At 39.1% G+C, this 26,491-nt stretch overlaps 1 protein-coding gene across 13 annotated transcripts in view; it reads left to right on the top strand.

Moving 5' to 3' along the window:
• FANCC (FA complementation group C) overlaps window positions 1–26,491 on the top strand; it is a 302,041-nt gene that overhangs the window by 180,446 nt on the left and 95,104 nt on the right. For all 13 annotated transcript variants that reach the window (XM_073880710.1, XM_025851675.2, XM_025851664.2 and 10 more), the window contains 2 exons: window positions 25,054–25,167; window positions 26,078–26,142. In XM_073880710.1, coding sequence (XP_073736811.1) covers window positions 25,054–25,167; window positions 26,078–26,142 — 179 coding nt within the window. The remainder of the gene's footprint in view (window positions 1–25,053; window positions 25,168–26,077; window positions 26,143–26,491) is intronic.

Here is a 26,491-nt window from a genome sequence, read left to right as displayed (position 1 = left end):
GTACCAACAAACCATGCTTCCTGCAGAGACTTTAAGGAGTGTGTGCAAAAACTAAGCATGATTATAGGGCTGTTCTATTAGCATGAGGCCTAACACAAAGAAAACGGTCAGTACCTGTGGACTCTGATTACCATACAGTTCCTTTTTCTTTTTCCTATGTTTGGCTTTTTAACCTGAAGATTTTGAAACCTGGAGTTCATGAATGGGTTTCAGAGGGTCAGCAAATTCCATGAAATTATATTAATATGTTACTGGTATGGGTAGTTTTCCTGGAAAGGGGTTCACAACTTTCATCAAATAATCCTAATAGGTCATAGGGGACTTCTGTTTCTAGCTATTGCAAAGTCAAAAACCCTCCTCCTGAGAAGTAGTAAGTCTGGACAGTATATTAAAAACATGCTTGAAGGCATGAAAAAGACCATAAAATAGTAAAGGCTTACCATGGCAGGATTCAGGAAAGGACGAAGGCTAAGGGAGATGAACCCATTGTTTAGGGCTGAAGGTGTCTACCAATTCTAGAGGAATCAACCTTATAAGAAGCAAGGTGCTTTTAACAGCATTGCAGGGCTAGGAGGATAAGAATTAGAGTCTATGGCCTACCAGTGAGTGAACCCCTCACTTTAGATTGGGACCCTGAGTGTGTGACCTTAAGAGTAAGTGTGAAGTGGACAGGCCCTCACAAGGAGTACAGTTTAGTTTCAGATCCTTTAGCTTCTGGAATTGGATTAAGATGGTCCTGGATTGCTAGTGCTTCAGGTCTAGTAGAAGCCTCCTTGGAAGAAGCTCTTATTTCTACCAAGAGTGTAGTAAGTGTAATATTTGGCACAAAATAAAAATAACTAGGCACACAAAGAGCCAAAACAGCAAAATTGAATCAGTAGATACAACAGAGAACAAAACTGACACATAGGAGTTTTAGATACTGGCATTAAAAGTCTCAGACTTTAAAATACCTATACTAGGGGCACCTGAGTAGCTCAGGCAGTTAAGCGTCTGCCTTCGGCTCAGGCCATGATCCCAGGGTCCTGGGGTCAAGCCCCACAAAGCAGGGGGGGGGCGGTCCTTGCTCAGGGGGAAGTCTGCTTCTCCCTTTCCCTCTGCCTGCCACTCTGCCTGCCTGTGCTCTGTCCCTCCCCTTCTCTCTCTCACTCTCTCTGTCAAATACATAAATAAAATCTTAAAAAAAAAAACAACCTCAATCCATGTAATCTACCATATTAATAGGCAAAGGAAGGAAAATCATATTTTCATATCAATTGATGCAAGAAAAAGTGTTTAAGAAGATCTAGTACTCATTTATGACAAAAATCTCTCAGTGAGTTAGGAATAGAGGGGAATTACCTTGACTTGATGAGCATCTATCAGACACCTACAACTAATAACATCATACTTGATAGTGAACAATTGAATGCTACCCCCTCTGATCAGAAACAAGGCCAGGGTATCTGTTTTCATCGCCCTGGAGGTTCTAGCTGTTGTTTTAAGGCAAGAGAAAGAAATACAAGGCCTATATTGAAAAGGAAGAAATAAAACTATGCCTATTTGCAAGAAATATAATTGTCTATGTGGAAAATCCCAAAAAAGAAAGCAGCTCTTAGAATTGATAAGTGAGTTCAGCAGAGTCACCCAATAAAAGATCAATACACAAAAATCAACTGTATATCCATATACCAACAATGAACACGTGGAAACTGAAATTAAAAACAGTATCACTTAGAGTCACCCCTAAAGAGAATGAAATCCATGGGTATATACTTAACATATAACTTTTATCTAAAAGTGATTAAAATAATAAAAATGTTGATGAAATTAATTTAAAAAGACCTAAATCAGCAGAAAGACATGAAGTATTCGTGCATTGAAAAACTCAACATAATAAAGATGTTAGTTTTCCTCAAATTGATCTATGAGTATAAAGCATTTCCTGTCAAAATCCCAGCAAGTTTTTTTGTACACATAAACTTGAAAGGCCCAGGCCCTAGAATAGGTAAAACCATCTTGACAAAGAAGAATAAAGTGGGAGCGATCACTCTATTCTATCTTAAGGATTACTGTAATAGCTACAGTAATTACATCAGGTGATTTTGGCAGAGGCGTAAACACAGAGGTGAATGAAATAGGATAGACTCCAGAAATAGAGCCTCACAAATAGGCTCAACTGATTTTTGACAAGTAAAGAAACAGTTCAGTAGAAGAGTTTCAACAAGTGGTACTGGTGTACTTGGGCATCAGCCTAAACATTACAACTTACATAAAAACTAACTCAAAATGGATCAGGGACTTAAGTATAAAATGTAAAATTATAAAACTTTTGGGAAAAAAATAGAAAATCTTTAGAAATTAGAGCTAGGTAAAGAGTTCATAGACTTTATACCAAAAGCACAGTACATACAAGGGACAAAAATCTAGGGGTGCCTGGGTGGCTCAGTCGGGCATCTGACTCTTGATCTCAGCTCAGGTCTTGATCTTGGGGTCGTGGGTTTGGGCCCCACATTGGACTCCATGCTGGGCATGGAGCCTACTTTAAAAAAAAAGAAAAGAAAAGTCTCAAAACTCAACAGTAAAAGCACAAACAATTCAGTTAGAAAATGGGCAAAAGATATAATAGACATTTTACAAAAAGGATATACAGATGGTAAATAAGCACATGAAAAGATGTTCAAATCATTAGCCATCAGAGAAATGCAAAAAAATAAAATCACAGTGAGATACCAGCACACACCTATCAGAATGGCTCAGATTGGGGCTCCTGGGTGGCTCGGTTTAAACATCTGCCTTCGGCTCAGGTCACGATCCCAGGGTCCTGAGATCGAGTCTCACATTGGGCTCCATGCTCCTCGGGGAGTCTGCTTCTCCCTCCGCCTCTCTCTCTCTGTCTTTCATGAATAAATAAATAAAATCTTAGAAAAAAAAAGAATTGGCTCACATTAAAACTAGAACACTGAATGCTGGTGAGGATGTGGAGTAATTGGACCACCTACACATTTCTGGTAGGAATGTGGCAGTGGGTCCAGTTTCACATCAAAGGCAAGTGCCTTACTCTATCACTGTAGTACCAGCTTTGACAATTGCATTGACTGTTGACTTCTTGTAGAAGTAATGACAGCTAGAAGACAGTATAATGAGATCTTTAAATGCTGGGGGAAGGGGGGAAAGGGGGAAGGCTGTCATTCTTTTCAGAATAAGACATTTTCAGACAAAAAGTAAGAATTTATCACCAGCTGACCCACAGTAAAGGAAATGCTAAAGTTGTTCTTTAAGAAGGAAAATGACCAGAATAATCTTCTACTCAAAAAATAGAAGAAATCAATCCTGGTTTTGTACTCTGCTTGGGCCAGTGAGTTCCAACCCTGGCTGCACATCAGAACCACCAATGGAATTTTTTAAACATAACCTCCATGTCCTTCTTCAGTAGGTTTGGTGTGTGGCCTGGGGTCTAATGGTACTGGTGCCCAGCCTTGGGTGAGAAAACAGCTAGAACACTGGAATAGAATAATACAGTGAGGTAGCAGGGTGGTAACTGTAGAATGAGAAGCAAGGGGCACTGTAGCTGAAACGGAATAACTATCTCTTTCCTTTACCTGGGCCTCCTCCTTTATACTTTGTGTGTCTTAGTTGAAAAGTTCCCCACAATTTCTCCTCTTCTGTTCAAACCAGGTTCTGTCCCTGCCACCTGTGTAATCTGTCTCCCTTTCATCCCTTCTTTTCAGTCCTTTGCTGCCGGGGCAGTTCAGACAGTTCAGGCACTCGCCACGTTGTGACTTCACGTGATAGTCGGCTGCTAGTCTCGACCTCAGTGTCGTCCGCTTCCTGCAGTCTGTCTTGCATGGTGTTGCCGACCCTGTCATCATAAAGCATAGCTTATGCCACTGCCCTCCTCAGAAACATCTGCATTGCTCTTCACTGTCTACAAAATAAAGCGTGAACTTACTACTTTTTAAAAATACAAATCAAATCATTTTCCTTCTAAGTACCCTTTAGTTTCATCCTGTTGTGCTTGAAATAGCATTCCCAGTTCCCGTTAACCACAGCCTGTAAGATCCTGTGTGGTTGGAAGCCAGTTTTATCTCCATCCTGTTGCATACCATTCTACCCCTGCTCACATGGCCTAGCAATGCTGGCCTTCCTGGGGTTTCTTCAGTCGCACTTTCTTTCTTGCCTTTGATCTGAACTTGCTGATCCATGGCCTGGAATGCTGTTCCTTCCTTTTCCTTCAAGTCTTGGTCCCATGCTCAGTCTTTAGAGTTGCCTCCCTCCCTTCTTGACAATAAACCCATTCTTTCCTCCCTGCTTTTTTCTAGTCAGAGCATCCTGATCATCATCTCTTATCATTGTCGTTGTTGTCGTGTACTTTATTTATTCATTCCCTCTTCCTCCTCCCCTCCCTGGAAGGTAAACTGTGAGTGCAGCAGCCTACCCTGGCTTGTTGACTGTTACATCTCCAAAATGAGGTACACAGTAGGTGCTCCATAAATATCCTCTAACTTATTTTGAACACAGATATGTAATGATAACGTTTTTATACTAAAGCAACTCTCTGACAAGAGACTCTTGTTTTTCCATTGGTGCTAACAATGTATGAATTTATGGTTTTTTGCGGAAATCCTGCCTATTCCCATTCTCACATGTAATCTTTGGATGAATGGAGGTCAGGGAGTGTGGTGGAAAATGAAACTGTTTAGGAAAAGACTGACATCTGGGGGAAAACAAGCTGGGAATAGAATTCTGTAATTATGCAAGTTCCAAGAACCTTTACTTTGTCAGCATAGCTCAAGATCTCTGAAATTTCCATAATGATCTTTACTCTATCTGTTCTATAATTATTAGTAATAAAAAAATTCAGTTAATTCAACTGATAAAATACTACTAATTCAATAGTATTTTTTGTTTAAAGGGTATGTCAGAGGGGGTTATATTCACAACTTAAATTTGTGTTGCTTTCTATAGTTTGTTCATACATATTCATTTAACAAGCCCCTATGAAAAATATATCTTCATTTTGAAAATGAGAAAGTGACGCTCTAAATGTTAAGAAACATTTAGAAAGCTGGTTGGGTTATAAAACCAGGACATAGGTCTGTTTCATTATTGGGTTTCCCATCACTGTGGTATCCCGTTTCAATTGAAAGTATCTGTGGCAGGAACTAGAGCGTGAACAGACCTGCTTGTCCTTAAAACCTGGAATAAGTGAAGATAACTGCTGCCAGGTCAATGGTCTGAGCCACGTGATAGCTACCTGGGGCTGAGCCCATTGTTCCCTGAATCCCCATTCCATTAGGAGACCAGTCTCATCAAAACTATTACTGCATTCAAAACTCACAGAATTGCTTTTTTTAAAATTTATTTATTTGAGAGAGAGAGCACAGGCAGGGGGAGGAGCAGAGGGAGAAGCCGACTCCCCACTGAGCAGGGAGCTGGACCTGGGACTCGATCCTGGGACTCGATCATGACCTGAGCCGAAGACAGATATTTAACTGACTGAGGCACCCAGGCGCTCCAACTCACAGAATTTCTCGCTGTAATGTTGTTTTGCCCCTGAGAGAGCTACGTCCTGACACTCCTTCTTGCTGCCTTATGGAAAATGGATCTGGGGGTGGGAGGAGGCAAGAATAAAAAGCGGGAGAGCAGGTAGGAAGCTGTGACCACATTAGGTAAGAGGACAGAGTGGATAGGATCAGAGTGAAAGTAATGGCACTGGAGAGAAGTACATGGGGGCAGAGTGTATGTGAGCTGTAATTGACAGGTGATGGATCAGATATGGAGGATGAGAGAAAGGGTATGAAGGATGAATCCAAGGTAACAGCTAAAATTTTGAACAACCATGTGGATGGTGACATTTACTCAGATGACAAAGATGAAAAAGTGGTTTGGGGAAGGTGGGAATAATAGTCTTAGACTTGTTAATTGTGAACTATCTCTTCCACATTCAAAGATACCAAGTAAGCTGGTTGCATATATGAATCTGGAGCATAGGAGAAGGAGCAGGGTGGGAGCTAGAATTTTGGAATGTGTTGTAGTCACCCAACGAGAGTGAGATGGGCCTCCTAGCACCGTCCCCCAAATTCGGTTCTGATGTAGAGATCAGTGGTCTCACACTTAAACCAAGAGAGTACCACACCCATACTAAGAAGGTATGAAAAAGTTTAATACTTATATAATGGGGCTCTCTAGGGAGATCAGCGCTGGCTCCCCAGCTGTTCCAGAAATGACTTGAGAGAGCTGGAAAGGAGACCGGTTTGGCTTTTATGGTGATGAGAGGATGGGCTTGGGCAGGAGTTGCCTTGTGTGGGCTGAGCCTTTTGAGGTTTGCACTTTCACACTGGGGCCACAGGAAGGAGCACCAAGGCCTTCTTGTCAGCTGTCCAGATATGGGGCAGAAAGGGGAAGAGGAGCAGTGGGACTTGAAAGCTCTCAGCAATCAGACACAAAAGTAGATTTAAACTCTTTATAACAGAAGATTTCAGAAATAAGCAATATCTAAAATGATGGAACTAGATGGGGCGCCTGGGTGGGTCATTCGTTAGGCATCTGCCTTCAGCTCAGGTCATGACCCCGGGGTCCTGGGATCGAGCCCCGCATCGGGCTCCCTGCTCCGCAGGAAGCCTGCTTCTCCCTCTCCCACTCCCCCTGCTTGTGTTCCCTCTCTCGCTCTGTCGCTCTCTATCAAATTAATAAATAATCTTTAAAATGATGGAACTAGAAAGGATCTCCTGGAGGTTCACTGAGCTCTGAGGACTCCAACACTTAAAAAATCAGATTGAGGAGGAAGTACCAGCAAATTAGACTGGATGAGGAAAGAAACTATAGTACAGTATGCCACCAGCTAAGACAAAAACATTTCAGGCGAGCAGAAGCCAGGGACACCATGTGCCTGCAGCACCACGGCATGTGGTGGATGTGTGTACTGGAGAAGGCGGGATGGCAGCGCTGGGGGGAGAGTCAACACCTAGGATACCGCTGAGGAGGTGAGCAGGATGAGGGAGAGGTGAGTCCATAGGTTTGCGTCATGGCCTTCTGATCAGTGAATTTGTAGAGACAGAAGCCAGATTAGAGAAGACTGGGGAATGAATGTGAAGTGGGAAGTAGAGAAGGCAAATTTAGAAAGCTTTCTCAGGAAATTGCTAAATGCAGAGCAAAGAAATGAGCAGTAATTAGAAGGAGGAAGATGTTGGATCAAGGGAAACTTTTTTTTTTTAAGTTTGAGAGAACTCAGAGCATGGTTATAAACCGATGTGAACAACCGAGTGATGATGCCAGAGAGAACGAGAAGAGTGGCTGTAGAGAGAGTCCTGGCAAAGAGGGGAGGAGAGGGGGTCAGAGCCCAAGTGGACAGCTCCGCTTTATAGGGGCAGAGACACGCTTCTTCCATCAGAAGAGGGAGGAGGACAGAAAACGGGGCTGTTCGTGCAGGTGAGTTTATGAACTGGTTGGTGATGACAGGAGCGAGCTCCTTGCTAATTGCTGTTTTCCCAGCTATAGGTGAGATGAGGTCCTCTGCCAGGAGTTGTGGGAAAGGGGCAGTGGTGCGATGAGACAGGAGGAGATAGGAAGTAATTGCTAAGGAAGTTGTGGAGCAAATCGCCCAGGAAGCATAGGAGGGCCTGAGGCAGTGCAGGGCCCATTTGAGGCTCGTGGTAATGATATCAGAGCCAGAGCAGGCGGCTCCAGGGTCTGATGTTCTCACCAGTGTTGGCTGTGTGGGTGCTGGCGAAGAGAAGGTAGAGATGAGTCCACAGGGTGGGGGTTTCACAAGGCAAGCGCTACAGCACTTTGGGGTGGGGGTGGCAAGCAGGGAGCTGAGGGTGCTTGCAAAGGAATGATCATTTAAGCTTGGCAAGGTAGTTATTAAACACATCACCTGCTTACAGTAAATGTAAAGCATACATTTCTAGGTCTGCCTACCTTTGTCTTTCTATATTATGTGAGTATAGGTATATTTTAGTGCTATTGTTTGAATCATTTGTATGGCTCTTTTAGTTCAGGCTTCTTTTCTAAAGCCTTTTGATTTTGGTTTTTGGAAAACCAACTGTATTATCCCCCCTGGAATTAATGAGTGAGCAAGCAAGAGGTTCTGTAAGCAAAAGTAAAAGTTGCAGACTTTGTTATGATTGGACCTGTGTTTGGAAATTCTGTGAATTGTGTTATGTCAGCATCCTGCTCATGGAATAGGCTATGTAAACAAAGGGTGTTGCGCGGTTCTGTGAATGAGCAGCCTTCCTTCTCACTTACACACTTAACCGCTGCAATTCTCCAGATTTCTGAGTGTTTATTTCATAGTAAAAAGGGCTCTAAAAATTCCAGGCCAGTTAGGTTTTTATTGTAGATCATTTCATTTAAACTGCAATGGGACATATAAAGTTTTTTAAAAAAAATTGAAGGCAGGATTTTGAAGGAAAAGCTACAGAAGTCTGTCTGTAGTAATTTGTTTTGGCTGTGGATGTGAAAGTGCAAAAGAGATGTGAATAACTTTGTTTCATCTTTTAAGTGAGAGCAATTGGTACATTTAATTGATGTACAAAGGATTTGAATAATAGCACACCAGAATGTCCAAATACTATGCCAGGCTGAGAATATTCCATATACCAAATTTTAAAGTAAAAGAAATTCTCCTTTTGAAGTTGATTTTCGATATATTCATAACTTCTTATTTGCAATATTATTTTTTTAAATTGTGAAGGCATGTCAGATGATAACTTTGAGTGTTCAGAGCGAAATGAGAAAAGGATTAGGATGGATTAAGCTTTAGGACAAGAGACAAGGAACACAAGTCGTATAGGGGAAGATTATTAGTTGGGGTGTGTGAGCTGGACTTAAAAACATGAGACAGCAGAGCACTGCAGGGAGTAGAAGTTAGTAGGAAGCAAAGAGATAATCTGTAGAGAAAACAGACCCAAACACTTGATTGTTTCAGCCTGCCAAGTAACAACAATTTTAGGGATATAAGTTGTATTGATTATGAAGATTTAAAAGTATGGCAGGAATAATAAGTACAAAGAAAACTAACGTTTTGCCTTTCACTGGGTGGGAATTTCTGCCTTCCAGGAACCCTGACCTTCTTCATTGGGCCTGTGGACTTCCCTGACAGTGTCCTCTGCCCAGAAGCAAAGACAGCTGGGGTGGGAAGGAGTGTGTTTTGAAAATGAAGTCATGATAGGAGGGAGGCAGGGGCAAGAGCCAGCGGGAGTTTTTTGGGAGAGGACTACGTGAACAACACCAGCTTGTATACATCCTGAAGCTGTGGCCACAGTGACACCACGCTTGCTTTCCTGAGGAGTACATCTCGTGTCTCTAACTTGGGGACGTTGCAAATATTTAAGTTTGCTATAAGAGATTGTTAATGTTGGATTTGTAGGCAAACATTATGAGACAGAATGCACCAAAAACCTCTCTCTCTCTTCCTAATAAGGGTACCTTCTAGACATTTGGCCTGTCTCAAAGAAATTGAGTCAGTCCTGGCACTGAACCATGAGAATTAACATTTATTTAGCACCTACTATGAACCAGATCTCTAGCTGGGTGATTTTCGTACAAGGTTTCTTTCAGTCCTCCTAACCTCAAGAAGTATTGTTTTCTCCATTTCAGAGATAATTTAGAAACTGAAGCTTACTCACAGTGATATTTTACACTGAGCAAGAGTTGCCAGTTGAACCTAGGTATGTCTGACTCCCAAGTCCTAGGATGTTTCCACTCCAGAGTATTCTCATTCAGATCCTCAAGTAATCTTGCTACAGCTACACAGGATGGTCTAAAGCTTGCTTGGATCATTGTTACAGTAGATTTTGGACCAGAGAAGGATTAACTCTAGCAAAGGTAGGGAAGTGATAGGATGACCTGGGCTTCTCTCTGTTGTCTTGATTTATTCTCCAGTGCATGGGAGATAAATACACATTGTGTTCAGGTTGTGGGCAGGTGCTAGGATGGTGGTCCTTAAACTTCACAGTGCAGTGTGGTGGGTGGATGGTCCTGCTGGAAAAGCTCCATACCCAGAGGTTTTGATTCAGTGGAATGTCTGCATGGTAATGAGAACCCAGATGATTCTGTTTGAGGTGTGTGTCTCCACATCACACCAGGAGAAACACTGAGGTAGATCACCCTGTTTTCACTGGCTCTTCCTTGGTCTCTTCATCCATTTCTTATGTGATTATGAGATGATAAGCTTAGAGTTGGTGGGCCCACTGTCAGATAAGTGTGTATAGAACCAGCATTGTGATGATTTAGAGAGCAGGAGGTGGACCTTGACCATGAAAATGAAAAGAGAGAAGACTAAAGTTACTCCAAACCCGGGAGCTGGGTTACTTGGCTGTCTATTCTGTTCCCTCCTTACTCAAACTGAGATTGAGCAGAGCAGCTACCAATGATCAGGGATGTGCTGTGAACCAACACTCCCATGCTTGTGCCTCACTTAATTTTGTAACAAACATATAAAATCAATTTTATCATCTACATTTTATAGAAATGGGAACTGGGGAAGCCTGACACTGTTTAAAAACAATTTTCCCAAGATCATATAGCTAGAATCAAAGTCTGTTTAATTTTAAAAATCCCAAAACCTTTTTCTTTCCTTCATTTTTTATAAATTATACAAATAATACATCAATATAGTCTCACAGACAAAAACATCAAACAGTCCATGCATAGGAGCCTTCTCCCAATCCCATACCCCTCCACAGAAATAATCTCTGGTATCAACAGACTGTACAGATAGTCCCCAACTTTTGATGGTTCAACTGACAATTTTTTGACTTTACGATGGTATAGAAGTGATACACATTCATTCGAATTTGAATTTTGATCTCTTCCGAGGCTAACAATATCGGTATGATCCTCTCACGTGATGCTGAGCTGCCATAGCTCCCATCAGTCAGCAGTCAGGGTGAACGACCATAACACTGACAGCCGTTCTCTACCCATACAACCATTCGCTTTTTCACTTTCAGTGCAGCATTCCATGTTTTGTAAGTGTTCCGAACACAGTGAAGGTAGCCCCAGCTAAGCTATGATGTTGGGTAGGTTAGGGGTATTAAATGCACTTTCAGCTTATGATATTTTCAGCTTACGATATGCTTATTGGGACATAATCCTATCATAAGTAGTGGAAGATCCATAGAGCCTTCTAGTCTTTGCATTTATATAAGAAGATATGTTAATTTTTTTGTGTTTCTTTTCATATAAAGGTAATAACTCTGCATGTATTATTCTGTAACTTACTTTCTCACGTAATACTAACTCCTGTAGTTATTTCCATATCAATTACAAAGTCTTCTTTATATAGCCAGGACTCATCTTTATACCAGAAACAGCAGGAATATGCACAAACTATAATCCAAACTAACTTTAAAAAGCAGGCGTGTGTTTAAACCAGAGCTTCTTAGCTGGACTGTTTTGCTCTTGAGGGGATTTGGCAATGTCTGGAGAGATTTTTGGTTGTTACAACTTGGAGGGGGGTTGCTACTGGCATGTAGTCGGTAGAGTCCAGGAATGCATAGGACAGCCCCCAACAAAGAATTATCAGGCCCAAAATGTCAATAGTGCAGAGACTGAGAAAAACCTCCTCATCTTAAAGGTATTTTAGCAGCCTCCTGGAGGGCTTGATCAATACATAGTTTCTCAGGACTAACCTTTACTTAAGAGTGCTGAGTAATAAATCAATTAGTTTTAAATGGTAGGATTTCAAGTTTTCTGAGGAAGAAAACAATTATACTCTGGCCTCTTCCCTGATTTGCAATCATATTTGAACTTTTATACCTCACAGTGTGTGGGTTATGAAAATGGCAAAATAATCAGTGACTAATTATTGAATCTTGCATCCCAATTTCTTGAACCATGCTTCCCCACATAATAGGGAAGGGTGTTTCTCAACACATGTTTTATATGGTTAGTTTTCCTTCTGTAGTAAATTGCTCACTGAATTAAACTTTGTCCACTTTGGCTTGAGTAGGTACTGAGTCTATAAAATTAGAAATCATTTAGCAGTTTTAACATTGAATTGAAATAAAAGGAACTGTGGTAATTGCACATCTGTTAGATTGAACCTGCCATGCTCAAATAAGACCAATAAGCGAGACTGTTGGAAAAAAAACTGTCGGGTTCCAGATTGGGAATTGGCATTATTTAGGTTAATTTATTTAGACTGCTATTTTATGTTGAAGGAGATAATGTATAAGTTCTAAGCTTAGGCTGTTTTCATCCTTTAAAAAGTCTATTTATTACCACTTTGCTAAAGTATGCATAATCATAAATACTTGCAGTGAAAATAATGAGGGTTTTTTTCCCTCAAAATGATTTTAAATTAAATATGTCTGATTTTTAAGAGGAACATACTAGAAATAAAACCATATCTTTAATTTAGAACTCATTTCTTCTTGATTTGGATTGCAGATTTTTCTAGTACCTGGTGGTATGCCAGTTACATTTTGAAATATTTTTTAATTCTTAATTTATAGAAATAACAAAAAATATTATCAAAACTTAGAAAATGTTTTTAATTTACAGAATTCTAAATAACTTTTCAAGCAATTTATATCTTAGTTGTTTTACAGTTTTATGAAGAGCAGTGGGTATGCATTATAACATGAAAAGTCTTCCTTATAATTTTAGATATTAAGGATTTTAAATTTTAGAAGAATTAGCAGTGAAACTACATCATTGTAATGATATAGTTTAATGAAAACATCATAATAATGATACAGTTTTCCTGAGAAGTCTCAGTATTATGGGTGCTTCAGACTAACAGGCACAGAATAATTGTGATGGTGTAAAATATTTAATTCTCTTTATCCCACTTTGTCTCTTAGAACCTTCATCCAGAAGTAATTTGCAGAGTTTGTAGTTCTGTCCCTTGTGTATGTATCCCTGACCAGCATCTTGTTTAGTGTGCCTGCTTTTGAACCTCAGAGAAATGGAGTCATGCTGTGTATTTTTTTCTATAATTTTATTCTTTTCCTTGACATGTACTATACTTGCTTTTCTATGTAAGTTTTAGAAAAGCTTCTGAAATTCCGCCAAAAAAACCTAGTTAGAATTATTAATGGTACTAACATTCCATCCCAAAGCAACAGAATACACATTCTTCTCTAGTGCCCATGGAACATTCCCCAGAATTGATCACATCCTAGGTCACAAATCAGGTCTCAACCGGTACCAAAAGATTGGGATCATTCCCTGCATATTTTCAGACCACAATGCTTTGAAACTAGAACTCAATCACAAGAGGAAAGTCGGAAAGAACTCAAATACATGGAGGCTAAAGAGCATCCTACTAAAGAATGAATGGGTCAACCAGGAAATTAAAGAAGAATTAAAAAAATTCATGGAAACCAATGAAAATGAAAACACAACTGTTCAAAATCTTTGGGATACAGCAAAGGCAGTCCTGAGAGGAAAGTATATAGCAATACAAGCCTTTCTCGAGAAACAAGAAAGGTCTCAAATACACAACCTAACCCTACACCTAAAGGAGCTGGAGAAAGAACAGCAAATAAAGCCTAAACCCAGCAGGAGCAGAGAAATCATAAAGATCAGAGCAGAAATCAATGAACTAGAAACCAAAAGAACAGTAGAACAGATCAACGAAACTAGGAGCTGGTTCTTTGAAAGAATTAACAAGATGGATAAACCCCTGGCCAGACTTATCAAAAAGAAAAGAGAAATGACCCAAATCCACAAAATCATGAATGAAAGAGGAGAGATCACAACCAACACCAAAGAAATTATAAGAACATATTATGAGCAACTCTATGCCAGCAAATTAGATAACCTGGAAGAAATGGGTGCATTCCTAGAGATGTATCAACTACCAAAATTGAACCAGGAAGAAGTAGAAAACCCGAACAGACCTATAACCACTAAGGAAATTGAAGCAGTCATCAAAAATCTCCCAACAAACAAAAGCCCAGGGCCAGATGGCTTCCCAGGGGAATTCTATCAGACATTTAAAGAAGAATTAATACGTATTCTCCTGAAACTGTTCCAAAAAATAGAAATGGAAGGAAAACTTCCAAACTCATTTTATGAGGCCACCATTACCTTGATCCCAAAACCAGACAAAGACCCCATCAAAAAGGAGAATTACAGACCAATATCCTTGATGAACATGGATGCAAAAATTCTCACCCAAATCCTAGCCAGTAGGATCCAACAGTACATTAGAAGGATTATTCACCACGACCAAGTGGGATTTATCCCTGGGCTGCAAGGCTGGTTCAACATCCGCAAATCAATCAACATGATATAATACATTAACAAAAGAAAGAACAAGAATCATATGATCCTCTCAATAGATGCAGAAAAAGCATTTGACAAAGTACAGCATCCTTTCTTGATCAAAACTCTTCAGAGTATAGGGATAGAGAGTACATATTTCAATATCATAAAAGCCATCTATGAAAAACCTACAGTGAATATCATTCTCAATGGGGAACAGCTGAGAGCTTTTCCCCTAAGGTCAGGAATGCGGCAGGGATGTCCACTCTCACCACTGCTATTCAACATAGTATTAGAAGTCCTAGCCACAGCAATCAGACAACAAAAAGAAATCAAAGGCATCCAAATCGGCAAAGAGGAAGTCAAACTCTCACTCTTTGCAGATGATATGATACTATATGTGGAAAACCCAAAAGACTCCACCCCAAAACTGCTAGAACTCATACAGGAATTCATTCAAGTGGCAGGCTATAAAATCAATGCACAGAAATCAGTGGCATTCCTATACACCAACAACAAGACAGAAGAGAGACAAATCAAGGAGTCGATCCCATTTACAATTGCACCCAAAACCATAAGATACCTAGGAATAAATTTAACCAAAGAGGCAAAGGATCTGTACTCAGAAAACTATAAAATACTCATGAAAGAAATTGAAGAAGACACAAAGAAATGGAAAAACGTTCCATGCTCATGGATTGGAAGAACAAACATTGTGAAGATGTCAATGCTACCTAGAGCAATCTGCACATTCAGTGCAATCCCCATCAAAATACCATCCACCTTTTTCAAAGAAATGGAACAAATAATCCTAAAATTTGTATGGAACCAGAAGAGACCCCGAATAGCCAGAGGAATATTGAAAAAGAAAAGCAAAGCTGGCGGCATCACAATTCCAGACTTCCAGCTCTATTACAAAGCTGTCATCATCAAGACAGTATGGTACTGGCACAAAAACAGACACCTAGATCAATGGAACAGAATCGAGAGCCCAGAAATGGACCCTCAACTCTGTGGTCAACTCATCTTTGACAAAGCAAGAAAGAATGTCCAATGGAAAAAAGACAGTCTCTTCAACAAATGGTGTTGGGAAAATTGGACAGCCACATGCAGAAGAATGAAACTGGACCATTTCCTTACACCACACACAAAAATAGACTCCAAATGGTTGAAAGACCTAAACGTGAGACAGGAGTCCATCAAAATCCTAAAGGAGAACACAGGCAGCAACCTCTTCGACCTCAGCCACAGCAACTTCTTCCTAGAAACGTCGCCAATGGCAAGGGAAGCCAGGGCAAAAATGAACTATTGGGATTTCAAGATAAAAAGCTTTTGCACAGCAAAAGAAACAGTCCACAAAACCAAAAGACAACCGACAGAATGGGAAAAAATATTTGCAAATGACATATCAGATAAAGGGCTAGTATCCAAAATCTATAAAGAACTTATCAAACTCAACACCCAAAGAACAAATACTCCAATCAAGAAATGGGCAGAAGACATGAACAGACATTTTTCCAAAGAAGACATCCAAATGGCCAACAGACACATGAAAAAGTGCTCAACATCGCTTGGCATCAGGGAAATCCAAATCAAAACCTCAATGAGATACCACCTCACACCCGTCAGAATGGCTAAAATTAACAAGTCAGGGAACAACAGATGTTGGTGGGGATGTGGAGAAAGGGGAACCCTCCTCCACTGTTGGTGGGAATGCAAGCTGGTGCAACCCCTCTGGAAAACAGTATGGAGGTTCCTCAAACAGTTGAAAATAGAGCTACCATTCGATCCAGCAATTGCACTACTGGGTATTTACCCCAAAGATACAGATGTAGGGATCCGAAGGGGTACGTGCACCCCAATGTTTATAGCAGCAATGTCCACAATAGCCAAACTGTGGAAAGAGCCAAGATGTCCATCGACAGATGAGTGGATAAAGAAGGTGTGGTATATATACACAATGGAATATTATGCAGCCATCAAAAGGAATGAGATCTTGCCATTTGCAACGACGTGGATGGAACTGGAGGGTGTTATGCTGAGCGAAATAAGTCAATCAGAGAAAGACATGTATCATATGACCTCACTGATATGAGGAATTCTTAATCTCAGGAAACAAACTGAGGGTTGCTGGAGTGGTTGGGGGTGGGAGGGATTGGGTGCCTGGGTGATAGACAGTGGGGAGGGTATGTGCTGTGGTGAGCACTGAATTGTACAAGACTGATGAATCACGGATCTGTACTTCTGAAACAAATAATGCAATATATGTTAAGAAAAAAAAAGGTTAGCAGGAGGGGAAGAATGAAGGGGAGTAAGTCGGAGGGGGAGATGAACCATGAGAGACGATGGACTCTGAAAAACAAACTGAGGGTTCTAGAGGGGAGGGAGGTGGGGGAATGGGTTAGCCTGGTGATGGGTATTAAAGAGGGCACATTCTGCGTGGAGCACTGGGTGTTATGCACAAACAATGAATCATGGAACACTACATCAAAAACTAATGGTGTAATGTATGGTGATTAACATAACAATAAAAAATTATTAAGAAAAAGAATTATTAATGGTACTACATTGAGTCTCTATGACAGAGAATTTACATCTTTATGACACTGAATTTTTCTTGCTGAAGCCATAGTGTATCTCTCCATTTAGGCAGGTCTTTAATAGATGTCTTAGTTTTGTAACATTTATCTTCTTTGTTGTTTTGTCATGTAGTGCCATGCTCAGAAGCACTGCTGGTCCATTTTACTTTATAGAGGGCAACTTTTCTTCTTTTTCACTGACGTAATATATTTAGTCACCGCTTATATGTTGGTCTATATTCTAGATTGTGTTTGTTGTCAGGGGAAATAATGATTTAAGATTGTGTTATTAAGAAAAGTAGCCAGTTTTCACTATGATACCTAATTTAGGAAAATATAAATCACTTGCAGGGATTTAATTAATTGAAAATTTTAATATTAAATGTAACAAACAGGATAATAACATAAATGTTTTACTAGATGTTTATATAAAATGCCATGGGAATATAAAAAAAGAAGTGACAAATTCAGTATTTGGGCACAGGTATTTTATATGGTAAATGAACCTGCCAAGTATTCAAAATGACATCAGTTCTATTGGCCAACAACTGAATAGACCAGATGCTTTTGTAAAAGCTTGAGAGAAGAGAAGATTAATCACGTTGTGCTATACCTTGAGGATTAAATTTTTTGGTCAAAAATGAATAAATTGGATTGAATTAGCAAAAGCTCTGTTTTGCCATTCAGGTTTGCAGGAAAAAGTTTTTTTTTGTTTTTTTTTTCTTTTAAAGATTTTATTTATTTATTTGACAGAGAGCAAAAGTAGGCAGAATGGCAGGCAGAGGGAGAGGGAGAAGCAGGCTCCCCAGTGGGCAGGGAGCATGATGTGGGGCTCGATCCCAGGACCCTGGGATCAAGACCTGAGCCGAAGGCAGCCACTTCACTGACTGAGCCACCCAGGCGCCCCTGCAGGAAAGAAAGTTTTAAAAATGTGTAGCTGTGCATTACAGTCTTTATTTAAGGATAGTCAAGATAGACTTTTGATTTTCTAGTGCCCCTTTTAGCAGAGATGGTCCTTGCTGCTGCTTCTCCTGTCCCTTCTGGGTTCTCTCATACCGTGGTACTCTTAGATTGTCACAAACTTAGTAGCACCAAAGCAGCATATTATTCAGTGAAACTACATTCACATTGGTATGCCAGGTTCCAGTCAGTGTTACCAAATTAAGTAAACCCCTTTGAAGTAAAAGCACATAAGCAATGTCATGTTTTTTCCATTATTCTGTGGGTATTTTATGGGCTGAAACTTAGGAAAGCAAATTGTGAAAAGGAAAATTCATCATTTTATACTGTAACGAGGTTACAGAGGAATCCTGCAGTAATTACATTGTTCAGTAACTATAAATGAGCAATCCATTCTATTTATTTTTATTTGGCTAGTGTTTATTGAATGCCTAGTGTATGCAAAGCGGAGGGCTAGTCAACAGTTGCTCTAGGGAGTATAAAGATAGTAAGACCTTCCCTTTCTTGGGGAGCCTATGGGGTAATGAGTAGAAGAGGAAAAAGATAACTTCACTGCAAGGCAGAACTTGGTAGGCACTGTCAAAGAAATACAAATAAGATGCTGTGGAGATTTCAGGAGAATCTGATCTCATCCTGTAAGGAACTGGATCCAGGAGTCTTGGAGAAAGATGGATTTTGAAAGACGTGTAATTCTGGCAGCTAGAAATGTGTGGAGGTTGTAGGTTTTCTTAGGAGAAAGAAATAGTAGGGAGGTGGGAATGTGGTGACCAGCAGGGAGTCTGATGCCGCCAAATTGCTGGGATCAAAGAGAAAGACCAGGAGAAATAAGATTGACCAGGTGGAGTGAAGCCCCCTGGCGTAGGGGTGGGGTTGGGAGCTGGGTGGGCTGCGCTTAGGCATCCAGCAAAGGCTGGGAGCAGGAGGAGTGACAGGAGCATTTCCCGGGTGTTTCTGCCCTGTCTACTATAGCCTCTTCCCTCAGCTTCTCTCTGCTCCTTCCCCTAATGGTTTTGTGTGTCTGTCCCATCACACAGCCTCTCTTTCTCTCTTTCCCTGCCTCCTTCCCCTCACTCTTTCTGTCTGAACCCAGCTGTCAGAATCAGCTCAGAAGTCATCATCTCTGGGAGCATCCTGAAACCCTACAGTTGGAATTAATCATTATTTCCTCTGTTCCCACAGTGATTGTCTTACCCCCTCGTTGTAGCATTCACTGCATCCTGTCTTATAGTATGGCTGTTTCCATCCCGATCTCCCTTCCTTGGGCTGTAGGGTCTTCTTATCCCAATACCTTAGTGGCATGGCTTGAATATAGATCGCATTCAGTGTGTTTGTTGAATGAAGAAGGAATCCTTGTTTATAAACAGTTTTTATTTATATTATGTATAAAGAGCTAGATGCAATAGAGACCAAAGTGATGGAAATTCTAAAAGACTTTAATGATCAGATGAAGAAATTGTTTGGAGAAGCATGAAATATGTGCTCTGTCTCAGTTCAAGAAGATTGACCACAGTTTGGCTCTCCTAGCCTGAGCAGAAACCACAGTACTTCTTCCACAACCCAACCCTGTGCCAAACCACAGCCTCATTGCTCCAACTTTCCTAACCCGCCTTTGAATGTGCTGCCTGTTATAAGATGGAGCAGATAAAGTGAGGTGAGGACAGAAAAGACACCTGAAAGCAAGGGCAATGGATTTTCCTCTGATTTATTTAAAACTTATCTCCTTATGAAACTTCACCTTCATGGTATAAGCAGTTTTAAAATGGCTTTTCAAACACTAGCAGAGTTCTTAAAACTCCTGCATGAATCAGAATTGGGCTGTGTTCGTTCCTACACCTTCCATCCTCGAAGGATTTTAGATCACAAGTCAGGGGGATGTATTTGGACATTTTCTTTTTGCCCTTCAAGTTAGAACCTGTGTGTTTACATTCACATCCTTTTTGTGGATACTGATTCCTATTTCAGAAACCCAGTTCTTCATCAGTTCATTAGTAAAATGAGAGGATTGAAATAGAGGATTTCCAGGATTGCTCTCTCAGCATTTACAAAATAATCAATTATCATATGACAGTAGGAATGAATGTTTGTCCAAGGGCCACAGAATCTTTAATGGTTTTCTGTTTGGACTGTTAGCCACTAGGTGGCAGTAAAAAAAAAAATTCTTAGCAAGGTCTAAAGTTTGAGGTGTCTGTTCTGAAGTTATGTAACCATAGCCAGGCCTCGGTATGCTGTTTCTTAGGACCTATGATTATTTTACCAGGGATAAAACTTGTGGCCCTCCATAGCAATGCTTACTAGGGAATTATGGGAAAAAACAGACATAAAGCATGTAATTTTATTTTACAAATTTTCTATGATAAAACATAAGCCATAAAGGGTCTTACGCTGAGGACCAATCAGAACTGCATTGTTATGATAAAAAACTATTCCAGCTGCCTTGTGTAGAGTGGATATAGGGAGGTTCCTTATAAGTTTTGGCCATAGAGTAAGTAACCAGCTTTGGTAATTGTGGAAATTTTGGAAATACAGATAGTTGAAAGAAATTTTAAATCACTGCTAGAAAAAAAAAATCTGTGTTAACTATTTGTTATATTTCTTCTCAGCATTGTTTTTCCATACAAAATTAAAATCACATTGAACATACAGTTTGACACCTTGCTTTTTAAATAAATGTTACATAGTCTTTTCCTATGTCATTAAATATCTGTTTCAACATAATTCACACTCTTGCATAAACCATGATGAATTCAACAAATCCAGTGTTGTGTGGGGTCCTTGGGTTGCTTCTTAGTTTTTCACTGTTATAAGTAATGCTGCTCTGACCCTAAAACTTTCATTAAGGTATATTCTTGGAAATTAAATTACTGGGTAAAAGGATATGAACTGTAATGCTTTGGCTACATATCATCAAGTGATTTCCCAGAAAGGCTTTACAAATTTGTGCTCCCAATAGGGACAGAGTGCCCCTCTCACCACATCCTCGCCAACACTGAGTAGTATAGTATGGGGTTTTTCTTTGTTTGTTTTTGTTTTTTAAACAGGAGGTGGGATGGGGAACTAATATTATTATATATTTTATAATTATATAATATAGCATTTGATTTTTTAAAAATCATTTTCTAACCATATCATTTTAGGAATTTAGTCTAAGACAGGTCTGCCAATTAAGTTGTTTTCATTTTTCCAAGACCTTAAATATCATAGTCAGCTTGCATAAAGCAAGCATTATGAATACTATCTAGGGAACTGTTTATTACTCAGGAATTATTTACAATCCCTAGTCGTACCCTCTGAATCTATTGAGTGTCCTGAAAATTTTTTTCTTTTTTTCTTTTTCTTTTCTTTTTTTTTTTTTTTAAACTTTCATTGGCTCAGCTACCAAAGTAACTCATACACTTTTAAGAAGCAAGCCTCCATGCATTGGTTCAAGGACCAGGATGTGAGTGCTTCTGGAAGGCACTGGATTTATGGGAGAAAGCCTTGGCATAGTTTTCCTTAAGATCTACATTCTTAATTGATCCCTAACTGTTACAGCCTTGAAATTGGTTTCCTTCTATTGTACATACACTGTATGACTTTTTATACCAACTAAGCTTGTAGTACTTTGTACTTTAATTTTTTAAGGGTCATGTGAATTATAATGACAGTAGCCACCTGTTTATAGGTGGTTTAATTGAAACTTGCTTAATTGAATTTTATTAAAAACTTGATTTATGGGCTTTTAAGTGAGATGCCATACTTAGAGAACTTAGAACAGTATTTCACACATGGAAAGCACTCCTAAATTTTAGTTGTCTTAATTGTTAGAATTCCCTCAAGAAGTGACATTTAACCAGGTCCAGAGGAACCCTCATGGCAGAAGGACTGGAACATCCGAAAGTTCTGAGGGGCCAAAGAGCCTGTAGCCCTATGTGGCTCCAAACAAGCCAGTGAGGGAAAGTCAGCCCTAGGCGGGGGCTTAGCTTTGAGAAGAAGTTTAGGCTTCACCAGAAGAGCAATTGAGAGCCCTAAAGGGTCATAAGCTGAGGACAAATCATATTTGCATTGTTATGTTAAAAAATGATTCCATCCACCTATGGAGAGTGGTTACAGGGAAGTTCCTTACAAGGTTTGGCCATAAAGTAACCAGCCTTGGGCATGTTACTTAAGCTAAGTGTGTCTTAGTTTCCTCATCTCCAACACAGATTTAGTAATAGTACTCACACCATAAACTCTGAGTTGTTATTTATTTGTCATGTCGTCAGAACAGCTTCTTTTGCTTTAAATGTTGGTTAAATTTAGAATGCTGAAAGTTAAGCACTTCCAGTACTACCCTCCCTTCAAATAGCTGACCTCCACCATGGAAAACCCAGACTGGCCCTGACTCTGAGTCCTTGGCCGAGCCTAGTTTCCAAGCCAAGCCCAGCTTCCTTGGAACCTCCCCATGTGGGTTACATGGAACCTCTGGGGTGGGTGCCTCCACATGGATGTGGCATATGTTGGCCAGGCCTGGCTGGCCTTTCCTTCAATAGAGCACCTGCATGGCACTTCATACGGTGGGTCAGGCTGCAGTTAGCCACTTACACCATGTAGGCTTCCTACTGGGGTGACCTACACAGAACTTGCCAGTACCCACCGATCCTCAAAGGATGGCACACTGGCTGTAATTTACCTCCCCTGGCTTTGCCAACCTGACCATGACTGCTTACTCTCACCCAGATGGCACTTGGTGTTTGAAACCAACTGGGCTGTCCTCAGCTCCTGTTTGCTTTCTGTATTTATAAAGGACAGCTTTGAACTGAAAGAGAAAAAAAGGCAAATAATATGCAAATGGCTTCCATCCAGCCTTTTCTTCTTCACTCTAGTAAGGAGCCTCTTAAGTATTTTATACCTTATAAAAAGTTTACCTTAACTCTATAAATCTCTGTTTTTCTCCCTCCTCAGTGACTTACTTTTGTAAAGTCATGTGATACATGTTGCTGATTTAAACATCATCAGTATCTTTTGCTTAGTAGTTAGTAATGTTTCAAAGCTACTTTCTTAACTTGCTATGAATTTTTCCAGTTTGAAAATAGTAAATGGGATCACATGCAGGGACAGCAGTTTTCAACCTGCATGACTTAGTAGTGTTGCCTGGAGTCCTGTTTTGAGGATCATGAGGCAAATCTGAGCTCACAGGGAGAAAATATCATGATCTACAAGAAAGGGTGCACACCAGATCCAGGGTAGAATTCTCCCTGGGAGGAAGGACGGCTGTAGAACTGGTCGGGGAAGGGAGAGATGGCACAGAAGGCCTTCTCAGTGATTCTAATGCTTGTTAAATGTGGTGATGGGTGAAATTTGTCATATTATTTTATATCTTTTTGAATATGTGAAACAGTTCATGATAAAATTGAAATGATGCCATCGACCCTGGGCATTACTGGTAAGTTTGTTGTCCTGGTCTGGTGGGGCCTACCCTTGACTGAGGTAAGACAGCCCCTTCCCTAGATTCGATGGTCCTCCAAGTATTTGTATATGGACTCATACATTTAGATGCACATACGCGAGTTTATTTTCTCATAATGTGTACTTACAAAATGAAATACAGAACTTAAAAAAGAATAAAAAGGTATATTCCCTGTGTATATACTGAAAACTACGGGGTTGTACACTTTAAAGAGTAAATTTCATAGTATATGAATTATATCTCAATAAAGCTGCTGTTGAAAAATAAAATGTTTCCAAATACAACACTTTTTCAAAAAGTAAATATTTTTTTTCTGATTATAATAGTAGTACACATACATAGGAAACTGGAAAATGTACTAAAGTAGAAAAAATATATATATACCCATAATAGCACCACCCCAGAGACTGTTAACATTTGGTGATAGTTTCTTCCATTATTTTTTCATTTCCATATATGGATTATTTTTATATTGATGAGATTGTTTCTGAGTATTAAAATTTGCATCTTCCTTTCTTCATTTAACATTGTAATATAACTATTTAAAATACTCTCATAAATTCTTTATAAACATTTTAATGGTTTACAATGGGCCACTGTATGAGGGTATTATAAATTAATCAGTTCCTGCTGTTAGCATTTTTCACTATGAGAAATATCATTGTAGGGAACATCTTTGATTATAATCCCCATCGTCATATTTGGATTTATTTCCATAAATGTGTGCCAGATACATTAAAAGTTCTGAAATCTTTTAAAAACCTTTAATATGTATTTCCAAGTTGCTCTTTATAAGGCAGGCCTCTACTAACCTATAAGGCACTTTTGTTCAGGTTGTAAACCTCTGGGTAGATATAGCCCTGGCAGTCTAAGCTTGGGGTGGGTAATGGGCTGTGTTACACCCACTCACACCCCCTGGGGGTGTCTCAGTGTGGTTCACAGCAGCAGGATGTATGGATACCCATTTATATTTTAATAGCTCACACAGAGTACCTGTTTCAGAGAACCCAGATTAGCATTTGGTATTGAGGTCTGTAAAAATCTTTAATTCATTAAGTGAAAAATGGTATGTTGATGTTTAAATTTACCCTTTGATTTTATGAGTGTGAACATTTACTGGTGTGTTTCTTGTGCATCTGTATTTTCTCTTATGAATTATCTGTTCATACTCATTTTTTATGTTCTTAGTGTTTGTCATGTATTTTGCACATTTATTTATGATGTTATTATTTGTTAATAATATTCTTCCTAGTTTGTGCTTATTTTATGAAAGCACAAGGTTTTATTTCTATTTAGAAAAACCAATGATTTGCTCCCTTGATTTTCAGTTTACAAAGTTCTTCCCTATTCAGATACCTGAAAAGTACTATGTTTTCTTCTCATTTATTATTTCATTTTTACATTGATCTCTTTACATTGATGTTTAACTTTACATTAAAGTCAAGTATATTTTGATGAATAACATAAGGTACGAATCTAATTTTTTTTTTCAAATAGCGTTCCCATAACACCATTTATTGCATCATCTTTCCTTAGTAATTTGTGGTATGTTCTTTGTCATGTGTTAAATTATAGCTACTTTGATAAAAATATTTTGCTGAGTTTAAAAACAATAAATATCACATTCTTAATATGGTTAAGGCACTGTTCATTTATTACATATTTTTGCTTCACTGTTAACATGTTTAAATTGACCTATTTTTAATGTGATAATTTTAATGCTAACATTTCTTCTTTATACCATGAATCCAGGTGAACTGGGTATTTGGACAAATTAAGATTACTCATTTCACAGAGATGAGTGCATTTACAGATGACCTAGACTCTAGGCATTATACGTAATAGGTACTTGCAATCACTTTTAACAACTTTGTTTATGTTTTTAAGGGGTTGTTATCTCATATACTTTCGGCATTCAGATTTGATACAAAAGAAGTTGGTCTTTTTACTCAAGGTCTTGGATTTGCACCTGCAGATTACTGTCCTGGTTTGCTTAAAAATGTGAGTATTTTTAATTTATTAGTATTGAAATTTTTGTTGCTTAATGTACCATTGGCCAAAAGGGTAAATGGAAATATCTCACTCTTCCAGGAGAGATGTTTAACTTTTCTCTGTTATCTCTTCTTACCTTGGGCGGACTTACAGCCATGTAAGGAAGAAACGTGAGGTGGGAGATTATGAGAAAAAAGAAGGAAACTAGGAGAGGTTATTCTGAATCAACCAACCCCTCTTTTCTCTTAACGGATCTCATTTATTCTCTCAGAGATTTTTGGGAGAAGAGATTTCCTTAACCAGTGTAAACACACCCTTTTACTGTTGGATGAATTTTGTATTTAAAATAAACTGATAGGAACTTTATGTTAAAGCAAAAAATTCAATAAGTAACAATGTTGTAAATAGTATTATATATTCACATCTTAGTATTAAAGCTATGTTTTCTTTTGCCTTGAATTTTGGTCAAATTCAAGAAATTTTAACTTATGATCTTCTAAATACTAAATAAATATGAGATTTTTAATGTTTGTTAAGTGTCCTGGTCTTTTGGAAACTTTATACATAAATAGCATTTTTAAAAAATAACTAGAGCTAAATTAGGAAAGAAAAAAATAAGGTAACTTTAATGTGGTTTTATTTTTAACAGGTTTGGTTTTCTTTGGAAATTAATGATCAGTCTATTGTTCATTTGATTAAACTGGAATGTGGAATAACAGACATTAAAAATAAAATCCAAGTTATTAGTAAATGTGACTTGGCACTGCTTTCTTTTCATTTGGACAAAGTAAAACAAGGAGAGGATGGGTAGGGGAGGGGAGGGAATCTCAACGGAAATATCACTCACACCAAGAAAAATAGAACTGATGTAATCCTGTTTTGCAGTATGAGTTAACCTGCAACTGATTTTGTTTTACAGATGGTTTTATCATTAGTGTCTGAACTCCGAGAGAATCATCTTAATGGATTTAACACTCAAAGGCGGTAGGTGTTAAACTAAACATCCCCCTTCTTAAGTTTCAAAATGTATCAGTCTGGTTATGAGAGAAAAATTTTATAATTCTTTGAAAATGCATGTTCATAAGTTCAGGTTTTATTCTGTATGGAGAGATTATACATGGCAAATTGGTGAGTTTTATGAAACTTTCTTTTTTTTAATCACTATTCTTTCAACTTTTATAGGGCAGTAAATCATGCAGCGTCTCTTGTGACCCATTGAGTAAAAATCCCTACATATACAGTAGGGAACACAAACAAAGGAATGGCTCAGCTCAGAGAGAGAAAGAGAGTGTGTGTGTGTGTGTGTGTCTTATAAATACACACACACACACAA

This window comes from Callorhinus ursinus, unplaced genomic scaffold (genome assembly GCF_003265705.2).
Source record: "Callorhinus ursinus isolate GAN/ISIS: 27379988/994484 unplaced genomic scaffold, GSC_fseal_2.0 scaffold39, whole genome shotgun sequence".
Lineage (NCBI taxonomy): Eukaryota > Metazoa > Chordata > Mammalia > Carnivora > Otariidae > Callorhinus > Callorhinus ursinus.
This window is presented reverse-complemented; position numbering and strand designations above follow the sequence as displayed.